The sequence below is a fragment of the Peromyscus californicus genome, unplaced genomic scaffold, assembly GCF_007827085.1.
Source record: "Peromyscus californicus insignis strain IS unplaced genomic scaffold, ASM782708v3 Scaffold_23__1_contigs__length_62951481, whole genome shotgun sequence".
NCBI lineage: Eukaryota > Metazoa > Chordata > Mammalia > Rodentia > Cricetidae > Peromyscus > Peromyscus californicus.
This window is the reverse complement of record NW_026294534.1, coordinates 8570506-8591844: the sequence shown is the minus strand read 5'-3', so window position 1 is coordinate 8591844 and position 21339 is coordinate 8570506. Positions and strand designations below refer to the sequence as shown.

Genomic DNA, 21339 nt, shown 5'->3' with positions numbered 1-21339 from the left:
GCATGGCATTGGAATCGCATCTAATTTTAAGTCCGGCCCCCATGTCTGCACTGAAGTCATCGGGTTTCCTTCGCAGTTCGCCAGGTCCGGTGGTGTCTTCGTGGTGTCATGAGCCAGTTTTTCCTAGCCCAGAACAATGGGAAGTTTGTTTAGTGACAAAGCCCTCTGGCCTTCTGCCCCTTTAATTAGAACTTGGGTTTATTTTAACTTTCCGTTTGTAGGGCTGCCGCAGCTGTGGGGTGACTCACGAGGGGGCCAGTGAGCCATGAGGAGAGTGGGAGTCAGCCGTGGGGCTGGGTCCTCTCCTCACAAGAAGCAAGGGCAGACAGGTCTCTGCGGGAAAGGAGCGGATCTGAAACTTCAGCGTGTTTTCCTTTTGATGCATCCAAGAAGGCTGCCCCTCCTCTCAGTTCCCGTCAGAGCTCTTTAACAGCCTGGAGGTTACCGTTACGTGTAGATAAATATACTGGAGATGGCCTTATTAATGACACCCCCCACCCCCCACACCCCATTTTGCTGTCTGACTTTTTCAAGCCCATCACCTGGACATGTCAGTCTTTGCGAGGACTCATCATCCACTTACATTCTAACCACGTGCATTTTGTTTGTTTGTCTAGCCCCTTTTATGGAGAAGACTTTTACTGTGAAATCCCTCGGAGTTTCCGTCACCTGTCCTTTTACATTTTTGATAGAGACGTTTTCCGAAGGGATTCCATCATAGGTAGGTACTGAAATGGTAGGTACTTCAATGGGTGTTGTCTTCCTCTTACAAACAGGATCTCATCCTGGTAGAAATGGCAGATCTCTCCTAAGCACCTGCTGCCCTTATGACTGGGAGGAGATCAGCATTTAATCCGAAGCCTTCCTGAATAGGACCGTACGGCACTGAGTCACTCCTGATGGGAGTGACTTGGAGGCTTGCCTGTGTGGCCTGGCCTCTTGCATTGTCCTGTCTTTCGACCTGACAATGTACAGAAGAGCTTGCCGCTGGAAACTCATCTCTGGAACACACTGATCAGGGCCTTCTTAAGGCTAGCATGGAGCATGTCCCCAAATGTCCCTAGACAGATTTCAAGAGCTCCTTCCCAGATACCCTAGGAAAGTATGGCTGTGAACCTTCCTTCTTCACTGTCTCTAGGCTTCTCTCATCCCTAACCCCAGCATAGTGGTAGGGATAAGAAAAGGCCAGGGAGAGGGTTCGGGGCCAGTCAGGCATGTGTGAAGTTAACCCCATGTCTCTGAGCCCCAGTTTCCCTGTGGCTTCAGGAAGGCAGCAATCCCGATACTCTCCCAGACGATAGTCATGTGATGAGTCCAGATGATGGGGCAGGCCAAAGGGTGGTTACTATTTTGGTACTCCCTCGAATCCAAGAGAACGGTGATAGGGTAGTACCGGAGTTTACCCACTCACGCCTACCTGAACGACACTGTCCCAGGTAGGAAGTGGCTCTCTCTGTTGTCTGAGGCCCCATGTTGCTGAGATGAAGAAGTCACAGGAATGCAGAGGTGAATACTGCTGAAACCAAGAGGACACTAATCTAAGCCTGACCAGATGGAAGCCCTGAGCCTCTCAGCCAGAGACTCTGTGGGTACATGTCAATGAGACGGGGGCGTGGCCTGGAAGAGGAACAGAACTTACTTCATCCCCCACATCTGACCTCACACTTCCTTCTCTCCCAGCTTCACACTCACTCCTCGTACCCAGTCATACTTCACCCCTTCACCAATCTCTCTTCAACTGTCACGACCATTCCACCTTAACTTTTGCACTAGACCCCCTTAACCCGACACCTAAGCCTCCCATTCCACCTGTTCTCACCCCAATGCCCCACCTGACCTCCCGGCATGCCCACCTTGCTGCTCATCCCAACCCCATTCTACCTGATCCTTAAGCCCATCTTACCCCGGGCCTCATACTCACCCTTACACTCTCTGTTCTTCATACCCTGTCTTAGCGACTGTTCTGTTGCTGTGAGGAAATGCCATGACCAAGGCAACTCTTGTAAAAGAAAGCATTTAATTGGGGACTTGCTCACAGTTCCCGAGGGCTAGTCCGTTATCATCATGGTAGGGAGCATGGTGGCGGGCGGGCGCTGGAGCAGTACAGCTGGGAGCTTAGATCAGATCCAGAAGTTGCAGATGTGGTGGGGGTGGGGCAGGGGTGGGGGGGAGGGTGGGGCAGGGGTGGAGGCAATGGACGATGATTGAGACTGAGCGGGCATGGGCTTTTGGATCCTCAGAGCCCTCCTCCCAATGGCACACCTCCTCCAGCAAGGCCCCACCTCCTAATCCTTCTCAAACAGTTCTGCTAACTGGGGACCAGGTTTTCCTTTTTGGTTTTTTTTTCCAGACAGGGTTTCTCTCAAGGAGTCTTTCCTTCCAGGCTTTTTCTTATGCACAGGGATTATTTTGCGCAGTTGTGATTCCTGCATACACCCTTCGCTTCCCATCACGCGTCTATTAATTTTGTTTGAGTGGAATATCTCAGTGTCCTCTTGGTGTGTGTGGCCTCCTGTATCTGCCTTCAGGGCCAGGGGAATCATGTTGATCTGCAAATTCTCATGACAATTAGACGGTCACTGTGACTGTTGGATGGCACCAATTGAGGGCCACCCCAGAACTCAGTACCCTACTTTCCAGCCTGTCCCTGTCAGTGACTGGCTGCTTGTGCGTGTTGGCGTGACATAGTTTGGACAACTGATTTTTTTTTTTTTATTTATCCCTAGCTAGCAATATTCATGGATGTGGCATGGGATAAAGAAAATGAGTGAAGTTGGTTGCGTGTAGTAGGATCTGCAATAGCTCCTGTCTGTGCTCACCTTACGTCTCAAGCCTCGAGAGAAGTCCGTGTGAGCGAGCCTGACACCAAAAGACCTGAGCCCCGATAAGTCTCTCTCTGAAGGGGCTGTGATTCTCGAAGCTTTGTGTGTCTGCCTGGTGGGCTTCTGGGTGCAAGCCACTAGTTGGCCGCTATCAGGAGTGCCCAGGACTGCCTAAGCTGCTGTGGGGATGGGGAGCTGAGGCGACAGTGGAGCCAAATTTTCACTTTCAAAATCAGCTGGAGAATCTGGGTGTTTTCATCAATAGCCTTGCATTATTAGAAACAGAAAATAGATGTGACCTGTTGGGGACACATTATAGGGTCCCAGTTTTCAGACTGTTTTGACCTTGCTCTTGCAAGCTCTGTGGGTGTCCAGGCTCCACGCCCCCCTTCCTGGGTACCCCTCATGAGGACTGTGCTCTCCATCCCTCCTCCCTCCTCCTACACAAACTTTGTGTGTCCATGTAGTGAGTGTTTCCTGGTCTCTGCTGTGGGCTTCCTGTGTACTTTCCTCTCCTGCACAGGCCAGTTCAACCATGACCCCTAGGAACCCTGAGCTCCCAGAGTGCTGTCTGTGCAGCACATTTGTGTACCTGTGGGTTTTGGTGGTGCTTCTTCTTCTTCTTCTCCTCCTCCTCCTCCTCCTCCTCCTCCTCCTCCTCCTCCTCCTCCTCCTCCTCCTCCTCCTCTTCCCTAACCAAGGTCTCATTTAGCACAACCTCAGACTCGCTATGTAGCCGATGAACTTGAACTTCCAGTCCTTCTCCCTCCACCCCCCTGAGCACCGAGATGACTATGCATTGCTGTGCATCTTCATGGTTTATGTGATGCTGGAGATGGAATCTGGGGCCTCGTGTGTGTTAGGCAATCGTTCTACAACTGTTTCATATATCAGAGCCACCTGTGGCTTCCATTAGCCAGGGGCAGGAGACCCCCAACTCTGCCACAGCCAGCAGTCTCTGTCCTGGAGAGAGGCAAGACCATGAATGGTCCTCAGCTCCAAACAAGCCATGTGCATCCCAAACATGCCAAGGAAAAATTGGGTCATGCCTTCGAAGAACGAGTGAAATTTGTTAATCCAGGTGTTTCCCAAGGGAGAAAGCAGGGCAGGTGGTTTTCCCGTAGGTGGGCAGGCGTTGTGTGTGCAAACTCCCCGTCAGGCCCCTCACCGTGGAGCCATCTGCCATTCCAAGTGCGTCAGTCCTTAGCTCTGGAGTTTGCCATTCTCGGGACCGTGCCCTTCACTGTAGTCTCCTGAGAGTATTGGGCCCCGGCCTGCTGGAAGTTTGCTTCTGGTTGGAATCTGTGTCTGCCCGGGCTCCCCTGGACCGTGGCGCTCAGGCACAGCCTGGGAAGGTCCACCATGATAGCTCCTCTTTTGCTTACAGCACCATTGACCGGGTCTCATCTGTGTTTGTTTCCTGGGAAGACTACCTTGGTTGTGTGGTGACTGCTATCCTCCCATTTAGACCGATTCCTTCCTTACTTGTGGCTCCCGCCTGGCACAGGGCTCTAGGCCCTCAGTCTAGACAATAGGGGGAGCTTGCCCTTCTGAGTGTAGAATGCTAACGTCCTAGAAGCCAGTTCTCGCCAGGAGCCCTTGGCTGGCCACTGCCAGGCTCCAGTCCCTTCACTAGAGGGGTGTTCTCTTGAATGTTTAAGGATCTCTCAGAGATGCTGAAGGTCTTCCCAGGATCTGATGTTCTCTCAGGTTTGGGGGTGCTTTCTCAGGCACTGAGGGCCTTTTAGGATCTGGTGTTTGTTTTTGGTTTCTCTCTGAGGTCTTTTCTCTTCAGGATCTAGTGTTGCTGTCTTAGGCTCTTGGGTCTCTGAGGTATTAGAGGTGTTGTCAGGTCCTCAGACACTTGGTGACCCTTCCCTTGGCTCTCGCCACCCCCAGCGACTGACCTGATGGCCTCTTGGTTTCAGGCCATGAGGAATGGCGGCCTCCAGGTTACAGGTTTCTCTTATCGAGAGGGGCCTGAGGGACCTGGTTGTGTGTGCTCTAGAAGCACAAAGTGGGGTCAGTTTCAGTAGAAGCTCCTAGAGAAGAGAGTAACAGACCAAGCGTGAAGAAACAATCCCCAACTACCTCACAGGGGCATGGGCCAGGCATCCCAGAAAATATGAAATATTATCACTGGAAGTCTAGCTGTGTTACCATACTTCCATAAATGCTTGCCTCATATAAGCACGTAAGTGTATGCCTCACAAAATAGTCCCATTGGAGAAATCCACAGAGAGAAAATACACCAAAACACCCACGAGTCGCTTCATCTTGGAGAGGGAGAGGGGCTTGAGGTTGGATCTGCTATTTATGAAGCTTGGGCCACAAGCCGGCGTGTATCATGAACTGAACTCACCCTTTTTCCTAAGCTGCCACGCTACCTACAGAGCCCGGCTCAGCAGCGTGAGTGCCAGGTGTGCTGGTTCATCTGGGGTTTATTAAAAAAAAAAAAAAAAAAAATGCTTGAAGTGAGAACTTCTAAGTAGCGAGGCTGGAGGGCGTGGTGGTTCTGTGTCTGGAAGGTTCAGGAAGCATCCATACTACCTTCTCCCTGACAAGTCCTTGACTGCGTCACAGCACAGACGAGCAGACGAGAAGGAGGTGACGTCGTGTGGCTGGGCCAAGCATGAGGCCTGCGTCGCCTTCCCACTGCCTGCTTTGGGGATGTCTAACCTTTTCACAGCTAGGAGAACAAGACGCTGTTGACAGGCACCCCCTTGTGGGAGGGGGACTCCAGGAGAGAGGTGCCTTCGCCCTGTCATCCTCCTGAATGTCTTGAATCTTGTTCTGTGCATCAGACCACATATGTAAAAACTGAATGAAGTACTTCTAAAAATAAATGCTGGTCGTGGTGTCTGAAGGGTAGGACTCAGGATGAGTATCATGCACGTACCAATGCTCCTTCGGCCAGTGTCAGCCAGTGAACGCATGGAGTCGTGAGGACGTAGCTGTTACAAACTTGAGAGGTTAGCCCTCTGTCCGGAGAGCTGAGCACAGAGCCCGAGGATTTCATTGCCCTTTTTCACGGACTTGAGCTCAACCTCGTGAAATTTTTTGTTTCATGTGTTCTTACTCACAAGAGACCAAAAGGAAAAAAAGAAAAAAAAAATCAGCTCCGACTGTGGGCAAAGGTCTGTTTTGCAAAAGCTGCGTTGGGTGGTCAGAGGCCTCAGGACCCTCCTGTGGAAAAAAGTCAAAGAAACGCCCAGCAGGTGGTGGGAAGGGAGGAAGGACCTACGGACAGGTTGTGCCCTTGTGGCAACGACTATTCTTCAGACACACGTGCAGGACCACATCTCACACACACACACACACACACACACACACGCCACAGAACATGTAAATTAAAGATGCACATTTGTGTCCCGTTGTTCCGTGGCTTCTCTTAGTAGACACACACTCCTGCTAATGTGTCACAAACCTGTAAAGGGTGTCTTACTCCTGACTGCACGTGATGGATGGGAAGGACGGCAGCAGGAAGGTGCCAGGACAGTCGGATCTGCTGTGTGGGAGCCTGGCGGCCACTAGGAAACAACAGGCTGACCCCTTTCTCTCATAAGCCCGCCCGCTGCAGTGGCTTAGATAAAAGGCAAGCTGGGAGAGTCTTTATTTGTGAGATCTGGCTATTTAGCTTGCGGGAGGGGCTGCGGGAGACCTGCAGCCTTGACCAAAGCCGGCGTGAAGTGTGTCGTTCTGAAGTGTGGACTAGGCGGGACCCAGCCTCCCTGAACCCTTCTGTGTTTCCACGGCTTCCCCTCCACGGCCTTTACTGTCTTTTTGTGCTCCAGGCAAGGTGGCCATCCAGAAGGAAGACTTGCAGAGTTACCACAACAGGGACACGTGGTTCCAGCTGCAGCATGTGGACGCTGACTCGGAGGTGCAGGTGAGGCTTTGCCCACGTGGCCTGGGGTGAGATAAAGCTGCAGGCTTCGGGCCTGAGGCGGGAGGTGTTTTCACCTCTGATCAAGCTCTGCAGGCTGGCGAGCTGTGTTTGTTGCTGGGGTTATTGGCACGTTTTGTCAGGCAGATGGAAGCAGCTTTAAAAATACAGAAGGTGGGAAGGGAGGCGGCGCCGAGGAGACAAAGCGCATGTAGTAAACTTGGGCAGGGCTCTCTGTGCTGCTATTCTGGGCGAGAGCAGCTGAGCCACAGGAACTAGCCGCCGCCGTCCAGGTTCCCACCACCCCAGTAGCCTCCCCATGGCCTGCTTGCATAGTTTGCCCTCTGGGGCTGAGCACCCAGCTTCCGAGGACAGAGAGATCATGGGCACTTAGTTAGGAGGCCTGGCATGCCTGACCCTTGATGAGCAGCAGAAAACCCGGTAGCTTGGCCCTTCCCTCCTTAGCACAGCCACTCTTGGACTGGCCTGTGAGGGGGATGCAGCAGGGTCACTTACCCAGGGTCAAACCCGTACATGACTGTGGGGCTGTCCCAAGCCCTGGCCCTAGATGAGGAGCAGCTACGATGATCCTCCAGTTTGCAGGTGCCCTGCTGTGGCCGTGGCATGACTGGGAGCTGGGTTAGTCTTGGGTCGGTCAGAACTTAGCTCCCATGGTCAGGAGGAACATGACCCGATGGCCAGTCTCTGCAAGCCTCAGTTCCTCATCTGTAAAGTGGGGTTTTCGTAGGCTAAGGTGACTTCCATGTCGTCTTGCAATACTGGGTCTTGCACTGTGGGGATATGGCGATAACTGCTGTTTGTATACTGTCGGGGGAACATCCATGAAGCAGACATATTGTAAAGACCTGGTCTGCCATTCAGCAGAAAGAATTTACCGACAGTTAACCGGGGGAGCTCTGAGTCCTGTGTCCCTTGTGTCCTAGGACTACAGGCCAGGCTAGCCTGCGTGCCCCACATCCTCAAGGGTTCTCCTCCCCAGCCTGGCTTCTCTATGTACAGGGCAAGGGTTCCTTGCCAAGGTCAAAGGTCAAGCACAGAGTTGGCCGTGAGACCAGCACGAGAGAGACATCAGGGCACTGAATAGAAGAATCCCATGGCCAAGCTTCAGATGGGCCTGTGGAAGTCCCACCCATGGAGGGACACATCTGATTTCCCTATTCTTTGACCCGGCCTCCCGGGAGCCCACTCGTACTGTGAGAGCTAAACAGTGCAGTAGTCACTGGTCGAAGCAAGAGCGGCGCCCCAGTGGGAAAGCTGAGGCTCTCTCAAGGCGGCAGCCCCCCCATCCCCTCCCTGGCTGGGAAAGCTTCTCCAGAGGGCACTCTGCATTGCTGGAAGTTTCGGGCCTGTTCCCAAGGCCAAGGCCAGCTCAGCACGTTCAAAGAGCTGCAGAAGTCCCTTTCTGGGCATGGTTTCCCTCGAGTTGGACCTCACTGACAAGTGTGACATTTCCTAGTTCTTGTTTTTTTATTAGGTATTTAATTTTTAAATGGCTGCATGCAGATTCACAGGAAGCTGCAAACAGGAGTCCACAGGGAACATGGCCGGAAAGTTTGTGTGTTATCTTTTTACAAAGGAGTCCACAGGGGAATATGGCCAGACAGTACATGTGTTATCTTTTCTCTACCTAAAGATGGGATACCATTTGTGAGGACCCCATGGCTGCTTCTCCTGGTGTGGCTGGTACAGGTCACATGACTGTGCACTTATCTTGTGTGATCTCACCAGTATATACATTTAAACACACACACACACACACACACACACACACACACACACACACACACACACACACACACACACACACACTAGCACGCACGCACGCACCCATGCAAGCACACTGTTCGGTTTTTTTTTTTTTTTTTTGAGACAGGGTTTCTCTGTGTAGCTTTGCGCCTTTCTTGGATCTCGTGCTGTAGACCAGGCTGGCCTCGAACTCACAGAGATCCGCCTGCCTCTGCCTCCCGAGTGCTGGGATTAAAGGCGTGCGCCACCACCGCCCAGCTCTGTTCGGTTTTTTAGTGTGGTGAAATACAGGTCTCATAAGACTTGCCACTTCATCCATTTCTAAGTACAGTTCAGTATCATCGGGGGCATTCGCGTTTATGCCATGTCTCTCTCCATCTCCAGAACTCTGTTCAGACCATGACACACAGGTTCCCGGGCCCAGAATCCACTCCTCTGCTGGGCCAGGAGTAGGGAGGGGGTGGGGCATCGAGTTTGCTTAGACCTCCTGTGAGTAAAACCTTGAAGACTGTCTCTTTCTGTGACTGTCTCATTTCACTGAGTGTTAACTCCCGGCTCCATGAGTGTTGTGTGTCAGGATTCCCTGCCTTCCGAAGGCTGGGTGGCTGGACCACATTTTACATATCTGTTAACCTAGGGACAGCACAGGAGCTGAGGCGATTACTGGGTTATTAGGTTTCTTTGCAGCTTTATCCTGTGTACACGTTTGTATAACAGCTACTACAGTCAAGCTTCAGAACCACAAAGCTATAAACGTAGATGCATGCGCCAATCTCATGTCTGGAGGGGAATTTCCTACTCGGTGCCAGAAAGTGACTATAGTGCCGTCGGGCGGGATTTCTCCCTCTGTAGCCTGGCTCTTACGTCAGTGAAGACAGAGCTTGACGCCGGCCCTCTAGACTCTTGGGGCCTTGGAACATTTCCACAAATGAAAGGGCTAGAAGATGGATCTACAATTAAATGCATGGACTGTTCTTCCAGAGGACCCCGCTCACAGCCATCTGTAACTCCAGTTGCAGGAGATCCAACCCCCTCTTCTGGGTTCTGCAGGCACTGCATGTACATGGTGCACGCACATACATGCAGGCGAAACACCCCCACAAAAAAATAAAATATAAATAAAGAATTCTCAAAGGACAAAATGAAAAAAAAAATAGACTAAGCTGCTACAGCTGGACTGAGGAATAAGCAGACCTCTCTAGTGTGTGGAGTGCTTGACTTTCGTTCTCAGAGAGGCTGAGACAGGGAGACGGCTCCTCCCCTCAGCCTGACCTTTAAGTCGTAATTGCCATCTTTTACGCCACAGCTGCGGCTTGTTTTGAAATGTCACATTTACAGTTTCTAGAAGGGCAGAGAGTGGCATTTGGGTTCTTGGATCCACCTGTTTTGTAATTCACAGGAAAGAATCATGCATTATGACAGCGGGAACTGGGCCCGCATGAGAGACCATGTGTCACAGAAGTGGAGAAAAAGGCGGCTGAGTATCTTGCCTTCTTCCTCAACTGATGCTTTTCAAAAGTCTTTATAAGTCACTCTGTTACATAGAATCCGTCACCCCTGCCGCTCTCTTCCCAGGGACACGTCAGAGGACAGGGGCTCCAGCTGGCTGGGCACCCTGCAATGTCCAAGGTCCTCCAGTTCTGAATGGTGAGGGGAGGGATGGTACTGGTCCTTCTCTCCTGGCTCCTCCCCTACTGTGCCCGCCCCCAGATCTGTGTTTCTGAAGGGCTTATGGACACGTGATGTAGTCAGGACCCATGGTGTGTTCACATAGATCTGTAACTCATGACTGGCCCAAGGCCAATACCATCTTGGGGATGGTGGTTGACTCTGAAGGCCAGAGAAGGGGGTGGGCATTCCACCTCTCCCAAAGTGTTTGGGGATTTGTCTCTGGGGTGTCAGATAATCTAAAAGGTTGCCAATGGTTGTCCATGGTCAAGGGCCACTTTTGTCTCTGAGGGTTTGAGAGCCTGGAGGCTAGGAGAAGTACTGACTTCCTTCCTTCCATGGCCCGGGCCTGACTTTTTTTCCTTCTCTTGCCCTGCTCTGTCTTGGCTACACAAATCTCACCTAGAGCTAGCTCCACACTTCTCCCTGCCTTGGCCTAGTGACCTCTCAGGATGCTAGGGACAGTTCAGCACTATCAGGAGCCACCTTCTCATGGGGGACTGACCAGGAGTGTTCTCTATTTCCTGAGGCACCTATTAGTGTGTGTGTGTGTGTGGGTGGGTGGGTGGGTGGGTGGGTGGGTGGGTGGGGGTATCATCCGAGAAGAAATCAATGGACCACCAGTATTTTATTTTGTTTGAATTAATAAAGTTGAAATTGTGTTAGAGTCTTAACACAATTTATAGGGAAACTAGGCAGAGATCTGAGTTGTACACATCTTCCCGGAGCCGCGACAGTTCCCCAGGTGACCAGTGTTGCTAGTCATTGTTTCCCAAAGTACACAGTTCACACTCACACCCCAATGGTAAGTGGGCCACAGCCAGCTTGCCGCACAGGCAGCCACGCTCAGGTTGGGCACACCCTCATTGTGGTCTAGGGAATCTGTCTTTCTCTTTTGGTCTTGGTAGCCTGAATACAGACCTATCACTCCAACCATCTCTTCAGAGAATCTAATCAGGGCTTTGACTTCCTCTGACTTCCTGCTTTCAGGTTTTGTTTTTGTTTTTGTGTTTTTACTTCTAATCGGGTGTTTGGTTATTTCTGCTTTCGGGGGGGTTAATTCTGTTCTTGTAAGGTTACTGACTCCGGGTCTTTTTCCTTTCCAGAGCATGCAGCTAGCACTCAGAATGTCCCTCTAACATAGTGCTTCTGTGGCTCTCACAAATTCTGATAAGCTCTTCTTTAGTTTCATTTATTTAAAAATATTTTTAGATTCCTCTTGAGACTTCTTTTTACCCCTGTGGTATTTAGAAGTTGTCGTCTCTATGCATTTGGAGTGCTCCTTTTCATGACTAGTTTCCAGTTTGTTCTCATGAGTTCTGAGAGTGAACTCTGTGGTTTTCCCCCTGCATATCTGATGAATGGCCCTAAAGGTACTTCCCTTGTCCCCAGTGAGCTCAACAGGGTGTTCCCTGCTGTGTGACAAGGTCTAGGAACTCTGATTGGCTCTTCTCAGGACCTCATACAGTGGAAGCCTGCAACCTGTCACTTCCTGTCACTGCCTCCTTTCATGAACGTTCTTGATGTTCATCTTAAGTCAGACTGGAGGGTGGGCTTCCAGCACTCCCTTCTGCACCATGGAAGGGTGTCTCTCACAGAGCAGAGCATTCAAGCTCACCTGCCTGTTCTTCAGTAGCTCTTAAAGAGAAGGAAGGCACCTGGGCCTGTGGTGTAGAAACTAACTGGACCCAGTTGTGGGGCCTGGGAACAGAGGGTATGGCTCCGAGGGGCTGAAGCACGGGTGTGAAGCTGAGGTGGTGTTGTGTACCACCTGCCCACAGCACAAGAGGCACCTCCCAGCCTCCACCCTGACACCTCGCCCTTGAGGAAACGCCCATCGTCACAGGGATGGAATCAGAATGGTTCTGGCCCACAGGCTTGCCGAGAGCAGCCTCCTGGTACGGAGGGGTCACGGTGTGGTCTGCTGTTTCACCTCCTCCTAGCCTCTCCCAGACCTCTAGAAACGGAAGCCACACTGTTCATTGAGGTGGGAGCCGCCCTTGTGAGGAGTGTTTGTGCTGAGTCTCAGGGCACTGCTAGTGTGTGGGAAAAACAGGAAACAGGAAGGCAGCTGCCATCAGCTGTGGGCGGTGGGGTCATCTGCCTCACCCCAGTGCTTCTGCCTTTCAGAGGCTCAAAGATGAACAGAGCTCCATCTATCTGAACAGCTCACAGCTGGGTCCCGAAAATGGCCTGTTGGTGGTAAGGCTGACTTCAAGTGCCTGGGATGGCCATTATTTCCCGTTCTCAGTTCTCACCCATGTTCTAGCCTGAGTCAGCAACCACTCAGGCTTCAGGCAGTGGTAGCTTCAGGCAAGCTCCACCAGTCATGAAAAACGGCTCTGCAAAAAGCCTTTGATATTGTAGTTCTTACCGTTTGGGTATTTTCCTCCACCAAACAGCAGTGGTGGGGAGTGGTGGGGAGCCGGTGCCCTCCTCCCTGGGCCTTCTGTCTTAGTTAGGGTTCCTATTATTGTGACAAAACATCATGGCTAAAAGCGACTTGGGGAGGAAAATGTTTATTCTACCTCACAGGTTGCAGTCCATCCACCCAGGGCAGGAACCTGGAGGCAGGAGCTGATGCAGAGGCCATGGAGGAGTGCTGCTTACTGGCTTGCTCTTCATGGCTTGCTCAACCTGTTTTCTTGTACAGCCAAGGATCACTTGCTCAGGGGTGACATGGCCCACCATGGACTGGGCCCTCCCACGTCAATCACTGATTAAGAAAATGCCCCACAAGCTTGCCTACAGGCCTCTCTATGGGCGCATCTTCTCAACTGAGGTTCTCTCTTCTAAGATTTGTATATCTCTGTGCCGAGGTAACAAAATAGATAAATAAATAAAGCCACCAGAACACATTATGTCAGCATTTCGGGGTGGCAAAGGTTTCCCTGGACTTCTAAAGACCTCCATTCAAGTCAAATCAGGATTTGTGGCTTCAGTACAAAAGAGAGCTCAGACCTTGCTAATGTGAAACAGAACAGCGATTTAATGAAGATATTTGAATATAGGCTCAAGCATGAAGGTTAGGAGAAAGGTGCTCAGAAGACACACTTGAGAGCATGGGTGTGCTCTCGACACACTTGAAAGCATGGGTGTGATCTCAAAGAGCCACAGAAAGTGGAACGCCCAGGTGTAGGTACAGGTTCCTCGAGGAGAGTCACAGTTGATTGTGTTTTACAATAGGGTGGAGGATCTGGGTGAGGTTTGAAAAGATGTTAAACCTGAATGAGATCTCCGAGTAGGTCCTGGGGGCCTCCTGACAAAGGTACACTTGGTAAGGAAAAAGTCTAGCTTACAGTGATATAGGAAGGTAGGATATCTTTGTTGTAAACAAAGTTAACAATTTTGGACTCTCTTAGGCAAGGCATTGTTCGATGACTCTGTAGTCCAATGGTTTCAGTCACAAGAAGCCTTGGAGACTGCCTGGGTTTGCCTCCCCGTCTCTAATGACAGACACCTTGGCTTAACAATTGCGTGCACCCAACCCGTGGGAGGTCCCACGTCCCATGTGGATCCTGCTGGGTAACAGGGCTTTTTCTCCTGATGCCATTCCCTCTGAATTCTCATAGTGTGTGGAGATAAACAACAGGACATTTGTGCTGCCAGCTGCCTGTTGCCCTTCTAGAAGCATCCATGAATATTAACATTGTTCATGAAGAACAAGATTTGGATGCTCTGGCCTCCCCATGGAGACTGTGACCCTCTTGGGAGAGCCTTACTTACTGTGTCTTACTACATGTCCTGCATATATGCTGTCATAGCACTTCTAGGGCCACATGTCCAAATGTCCTTTTTTTTTTTTTTTTTAACACTCTTGGACCCATTAACTTTGAGCCAGCATAAGACCAGTGGGCTGCACCCGCCCTCTTAGTGTCTGAGCCTAGGTTAGACATGCAGTGGCACAAGTACCACCCACTTGATTTTCCATAAGCCTTGTCTACTTGTGACACTGTCCTTGTGCCTTGCAGGGCAAGGTCCACCTGGAGCTGAGGCTGAGTGAGGTCATTACAGACACCGGTGTGGTCTGCCACAAACTCGCGGCACGGTAAGTCACCCAAGGAGATAAGTGCCTCCTTCGTTTCCCCAGAGGTTGCCTGTTTCATCCCTCCTGTCCTTGACGGAGCTGATGCCCACCCCCAGTGTGATTGACAGGCAGATCTTGGAGAAAACCTGATGTGTTCAGTGCCATCCTTCAGCTAAGAAGTGGGTCATTACCTTCCAGAGCTAGAAATGGGTATGAGTTGATAGGCAGGGAGGTAGCCCAACAACAGTGAGGTCACGTGGCTACATACAGACGTAGGAGGCACACTCCAAGTTAAGTTAGTCCCAGGACTTTGCAGCCGAGCACTCAGCCCCTCTGAAGGGTGGTGGGCACTTATAGTAATCCACAGGATGTCATGGCTTCAGGAGGGCGTAGTTCCACACATTCCATTTTGCATTCGTGTTTCAGGTTGATCCCACCCCGGCCCTGGGAGTGCACACCAAGTTGAGACTTTGCCCTTCAGACCATGGCCCTCAATGTGCTAGATGGATTCTCTTTGCTCCCTCTCCTTATATCATGTGCAGAGTAGCTCCATACATCACCCCTGTCCTGCTGGCTTTCAGGTCTCGGTTGGCTCTCTCTCCCTCTCTGAGGGACTCAAGCTGTGTCTTGGAGAGTCTTCCACATGGTTGGACAAGTAGAAGGGAGCTCTGGTGATCAGGGACATCACCACCTGTTCTCTACCTACTGTAACGAACTACTTGAGGCCAGGCAACTGACAAAGAGCAAAGATCTGTCTGGCCGTGGTTCTGTCAAGGCCTTGTGCTGTGTCCTAATAAGACGGAACAATCCCCAGTGAGACTGAAAATCAGCTATTGGCTAAGCTTTCGTCTCACCACCCTGAGTGTGGTCGCTGGGTTCCTGGAGCTGTAAGGAGGCCTTGGATAAGAGAAAAGAGTCTGTCTGTGATAAGGATATAGAAGTGTGATCCTGAGAAGGAATCCGGGGAACAGGGCCTGGTCTTGTAGCATCAACTAGACAAACCCAACCTCCTTCAGCTGCCCAGTAAAGATGGGAAGGGATGGAAGTTAGCACCCTATTTTGTCTGCCCCGGCTCTCAGTGCAGCAAGGGACCCAATGCCAAGTTTTCAATGTCGGCCTTGGTCAGGAATTAGTGTGGATGGTTCCTCCTGAGACATCTCCATACGCTGCATTTCCCTGATGAGATAGCTCACTGGTATGCGGAGCTATACCTCAACAGGTCCACACCGATGTAGCATAGGCCCATTTTGAGGGTTCAGTTGAAGAGTAAATCCCATAATTAGTAAACACAGAATGCTACAGTTCTTGTACTTTAAACTAGATTTGGGAACTTATTGTGATTCAAATTTTCCATTCACAAGCTTCAGGAATGGCTTACCAATGGTGGTGGGGGCATGGTGAATATTTTATTATCTTTCTCTTTCACACAGGTCATGCACTGTGTTTGTGAACCTTGATTCATGTCAATTTGGATTTAGATGAGTGCAGTGCGCAGTGTGGGACTATCCCTGATTCCAAGTCAGATAAACCTGGCTTCTGACTCTCAATCAAGGGTCCCAGTGTTGGAGCTGGAGAGGTTGCTCAGTGATTAAGAGCATTTGCTGCTCTTGCAGAGGACCAGGGTTTCATTCCCAGCACCCACTCTTGGGTAGCTCACAAATTCCAGATCTGTGGAATCCAGTGCCTTCTTCTAGTCTCCACAGGTGCCCACACACATGTGCACAGACACACACAGACATACGTGCACACATACAAATAAAATATACCTTTAAAAATATGAGACCCTAGTGATTAGACTCTTAGGGTGGAGAGTTCAAACAGTTGAGGCACTGTATCACCCTGCGCTGTGAGGGGCATGGGAAGCCAGCTGGCTTTTACTCCGAGTGACATGCCCTGCATGTAGAAGATCTCTTCCTGGTCTGCAGCTCCTCCAGCCATTGTAGGGCAGTCTCAGGTTGAACTGGAAAGTGTAGACTTTTCCTGATGTCTGCATGAGCTGGAGAGAGGATGCAGTAGTACTCCACAGATATACCTGGATGCTGCAATGGGGCAAGGCTGTGAAAGTCCCTCCGCCCCACCATGTCCAAAATGTGGTTGTGCCTGTGGAGCCTAATGCTGTTTGCTGATTAATAGCTGAATCTCATAAAACAGGTTTGCATTAGGTTGAGACTGTCCACCCAGGTGGGTCTCTGTGGCCTTCCTGGGCCAGCAGCTGTCCAATGTCTCCCTATGACAGCTGCCTCATTCCTCTAGAGACCCCTGACCACACTGAAGGGTTGGCTGCTACCTGCATGTCTCTGTATTATCCGGTTCTCTTACCTGTGCGGATCCCACAAAAATCTGTGGAGCAGTGGCCAGACAAGCAACACTACAGTTCTGACTATCATTTTGTATGTTCCTGGTGTGCCAGACAAGCAGACCTGAGCTGTGCAGGGCCACCTTTTCACTGCTCCGTGCTCGCTGATATTTCAGAATAGCCTGGAAGACGACAGAACTCAAAGGCCATCTGTTCAGTGGGCCTGTTGATGGATGAGTGAATGAGAGAAGGAAGGAAGGTAGCCAAGGGCCAAGTCATCAGAACGGATGAAAAGCATATCCCAGAAGGCAGAGAAGGGCACAGGGCTGGAGAATACTGGGTCAGACTGGCAGAGGTGCCAGACCATGCCACAGGGCACGTTTCTCCCAGCAGTAGTCTTGGAAAGCAAGAGGGTGAGTTAAAGAAAGCCTGGCAGAGTGAGCCGTCTCACAGACCCATGGGTGACAAGGCTCCCCCCAATACACGTGTGCGCGCGCGCGCGCGCACACACACACACACACACACACACACACACACACACACACACACAGACTACAGACTACTCAGGTGAAACAGCCCCAGGCATTCCAAGCAGACCTAAGCTCTTTGGAGTGTACTTCATGCAGCACCTCCCAGGCAAGTGTCTTCAGCCTTTTAAGATTCAGGAGGGGGCACTGGGACCCATGATGTGTGCAACTGTGCCATCAGTTGGGATCAGGGTTGAGACTGCTACCTTTGACTGATTGAGTTACAGGAACCTCATACAAAGGAACATGAGATGCACTGTATATACATTCATATATATGTGTATATACATACACATTCATATATATACATTCATATACACCCATTGTATATACATTCATATACATGTACTGTATATACATTCATATATTACATATACATTCACATATATACATTCATATATGTATACTATATACATTCATATATACCCATTGTATATATATTCATATATATATACACACATTCGTATATACGCACTGTATATACATTCACTGCTTCAGAAGCCACGGTCAGGGGACAGCTCTGAGCCCCCTGAAAAGAAACACATCTTAAGACATGGAGTCTCTGACTCTGTTTCCACCCAGCTGATGGCAGAGCACAGGCTGAAGGGAGCTGTGGCATGGGGTATTAGATCCTGGATGGAGCCTCAGCCCCGTGTCAAGGACCATTAAAAGCCCCCCTGGGTTTACATGTGTCTAAGAACCACTTGTATCCCTCTAGCCCGGGGAAGAGCCTTGTTATTGCCCAGAACACATAGTGCAGACAGAAAGATGGCTACAGCTTTATCAATTGTGAACCATCTCGAGGAAAGAGTAGCCTCCCCCAAAAGGCAGAAGATGAAACTGGCCAAATCAGAAGAGTGATAACCACAACTTAGAGCTTGACCTCAGCTACTTTGTTCTTTAATAACCAGCTGTGAAAATTCTGGATATTTGACCTAAACTTCACAGGGCCTAGCATCTGCTCAAAGAGCTCATGTCAATGGAGAGTAAAACTAAACCCCCAAGAGGTGCCGTCAGCGGAAAGACTAAGAGTGGCGGAATCGTGGCGCTCGCAGGCCAGTATAGGAGAGTCACGGTGCCGGCCAGAATATATGGACAACCTCGGGCATCGCTGTAAATCCCCCGCCTGTAGACAGGGATCAGGGAAGCAGCGGGGGTCCCAGGCCGAGAGCTTGCACTGTAGGAAGGCAAGAGAGGTGTAGGGGCTCCACAGAGGGGTTTTTAGTGCAGGCCTCTGAGCAGCGGAGGGCAGTGCTGGCCCTGGGGTGACACCTTGGTACTCAGCTGTCACCTAGGTGCAGTGGAGGGGCTGTGACTGTGGTCACAGGACTCAATACCCTAGAAGAGGTAATTTTGTGAAGGCCACCTGCTCTGTACTTTGCTTCCACAATGCTTTGCAATTGCTAATCCTCATTCTTGCCAGAACTTGCCAGGCCATAGGAAAGAGTAGAACTCCTGGTCTAGGAAGCACTGGTTTGGTTTATTGTGACCTCCATGTCCTTCCCCTGACCTCTGTCTTCTCTGTCTCAGCATCTTCGAGTGCCAAGGCCTCCCCATTGTGAACGGGCAGTGCGACCCTTACGCCACAGTGACGTTGGCCGGACCCTTCAGGCAAGTTGTCTTTCTGACATCCTACCCTGCCTGGGTTTCAGTTCTGGGTTGGGGGTGCAGGGAATGGCCAGATCGAGCTCCGGAGGCAAGAGGTTGGCCCTCTTTTCAGGGAGGTGGGCGTGGTGCACTTGGAAGCAGAATGTGTCATGTGGATTCATGGTGGCGAGGTCTGTTTCTCGGGAAGCCTTTGCGAGCTTCGTACCGGGTATTTTGGGCTCCGAAAAGGTCCCTGTTTTACATGCCATCTGGAGGTGGAGACAGACGATCCTTGAGAGATAAATAAAGGTAGTAAACAACTGTGCATTTGACAGCTCTGTTTCAGACCCATCTGGAGCCGACAAACTCTCTCTCTCCACTGCAGGTCGGAAGCGAAGAAGACGAAGGTGAAGAAGAAGACGAACAATCCCCAGTTTGACGAGGTGTTTTATTTCGAGGTCGGTGCTCCAGCGGGAAGAACTCCGAGCCTTGGCCCCGAGACTGAGAGCAAATCTCAGTCTGAGCCACCTGACTGTGTCTCAGGAGCTGTCCAGGCCCAGCCCAGGGATCCTCAGATCTAGGTGGCATTTGATTCCCTGGGCGTTCTCCTCCCTCTCAGGAGAGAAAAGCCACGGGTCTCTCCCTGAAGCGGCTGGCTCACGTTGGAAGGGCAGGTTGATGCTGTCACAGTCCCCAGGACTGGCGTTTGGGTTGTTTGTTTGGCCTCGGGGCTTTTGTTTTCCTGGCTGCTCACCACAGCTTCCCCAAGCAGGGTGAGGCTCATTTCTCCGGAAACGTGAGGGTTTGAGCGAAAAGGGGAAATGATTCAGCCCGGAGCACCCTGGGGCCTCTTAGAACTAGGGCAGGTTAGCCAAGAAGGGCGAGGTTGTAGCCTGCTCAGGGCAGCAGGTCCCCTCTCAGCCTCAGGGGCTCCTGTGTATTCTTTAGCACCAGGTTCTGGGGGACGAGGGGGACAGGCAAGGCCTCAGTTCCCATCTTCAGGGCCTGCCACCAGGCAGGAAGGAAAGGCAAGGTGTAGGTGCCACACAGCCTGGTGTTGTGATGGGCTGTAGACCGGCGTGGTGGCCCAGCATATCTAACGCCTGCACTCAAGAGTCAGAAGCAGAAAGATCGTAAGTGTAAGGACAGCCTGGTCTGCATAGCAACTTTCAGACCAGTGGGTGTTAAAGAGCTAGACCTTAATTTACAAAGTAGGGCTTGGGGAGATGATTCAGTAAAGCATTTGCTGTGCATGCATCGAGTCCTGAGTTCAGACCCTAGAACCCACCTAAAAATCCAGGCATGGCAGTGCACACCTGTAATTCCAGTTCTTAGGGTGAGGAGACAGGTGGATCCCAGAAGCTCACTGGCCAGCCAGCCTGGCCAAATCAGTGAGCTTTGGTTCAGTGAAAAAGACCCTGCCTCAAAAAATAAAGGTGGGGAGCGACTGAGGAAAGAATTCCTACATCAACGTTTGGCTTGCACACATTATAAGACAGACACACAAACCCAGTCAATACATTAAAAAATAAAAGCCACCCGGCTCTGGTGGCACAGACTGGCCGTGGTGCTGAGAGGGCAGGGCTTCTCAAGTGTGGAATTTTCCATAGCTTGAGCAGGGCTCCCAACCTGAGACTGGTACTGTCAGAGCTGGGGGCAGGGGCTCCGTCAATCTTCATGGACCAGGGTGCTGTGGATGGAATCAAGTTAGTCAGAGCAATGGACAGTCTTCAGAGCCAACCCTAGGCAGGGAGGAAGAGGCCTGAAGGCAGGTCTGCGGCCTGGAGGGTACAGGGGGGAGTGGTGGGGAGTAGCAGTGCTCTGTGCTGGCTAGGAAATCCTTGCCATACAGGCAGGTGGAGATGTCACAGAGCGGGCATGGCACTGGGGCCTCAGCGGGCTCTGCTGGGAGGCGTGAACTTGTGGTCAGAACATGTGAAAGTTTAGCAGGAATTGACAGTCAAAGCCAGTGATGTCTGTCCTTGTCTGGGCGCCTCAAGTGGCTCCACCAGGCTGTTATAATATGGCAGGAGTGAAGATGGACTCTTGCAACACCATGTCTACTCTGGTGACATCCTCATTCCTACTCAGTTTCTACTGTGGGAGACCCTGCGTCTCTGGGCTGTGCGTGTCTACTTGCTAAAGACATGAGCTCCAGCCGATTGGGTTAACTCAGTGTCCCAGAAGAAGCTTGAGAATTACGTAGTGTGGCGTCTGTCAGACTTCCAAAGACAGGTGGGGTCCCTGCTCCTCCCGGTCCGGTCCCAGCCTTGAGGTACTGCGGCTGTCAGTCTTTCAGTCCAGTGACTCAGCAGCCACACCCAGCTTACAAGACTTACCAGGGTTCTTTATCACTGTTTGACTTAAGTTGGGGACAGACTTGGGGGTGGGGGTGGGGCTTGGAAAGAAGATGAACTCCCTGGCTGACTGTGTAGCCTCTCACAGGGTACATGTTTTAGTAGAAGGTAGCTTCCACATCATTTTCTTCCTAGACTTAGCTTAGATCCTCCTTGCTGGGGAGAAGGGTGATGGGAAGCCTGGAGCCTGCCTGGGGCGTGCTTCCCTGAGACTCACTGTGGTCTGTACCACCGTCTTGAGTGGGAAGACGGGAGGCAGTAGGGACCAAGGGCCATCAGGACAGGGTGGTGTAGGAAGATGCCGGCGCCTGGTGGATGTGTTTCTGGGAGAAGCAGTTGACGGGTGTGGTGCTCAGGAGGGAGGCAGGTGCCTAGGTGTTCACCATTGCCTCACTATCCAGT

General features: G+C 51.2%; 1 protein-coding gene across 2 annotated transcripts in view; it reads left to right on the top strand.

Annotated features, from left to right (window-relative positions):
- The window catches only part of Rasa3 (RAS p21 protein activator 3), a 103384-nt gene that overhangs the window by 60419 nt on the left and 21626 nt on the right, over positions 1 to 21339 (top strand). For both annotated transcript variants that reach the window (XM_052751723.1, XM_052751722.1), the window contains exons 3-7: positions 618 to 721; positions 6617 to 6711; positions 14115 to 14191; positions 18524 to 18604; positions 18966 to 19038. In XM_052751723.1, the coding sequence (XP_052607683.1) occupies positions 618 to 721; positions 6617 to 6711; positions 14115 to 14191; positions 18524 to 18604; positions 18966 to 19038 (430 nt within the window). The remainder of the gene's footprint in view (positions 1 to 617; positions 722 to 6616; positions 6712 to 14114; positions 14192 to 18523; positions 18605 to 18965; positions 19039 to 21339) is intronic.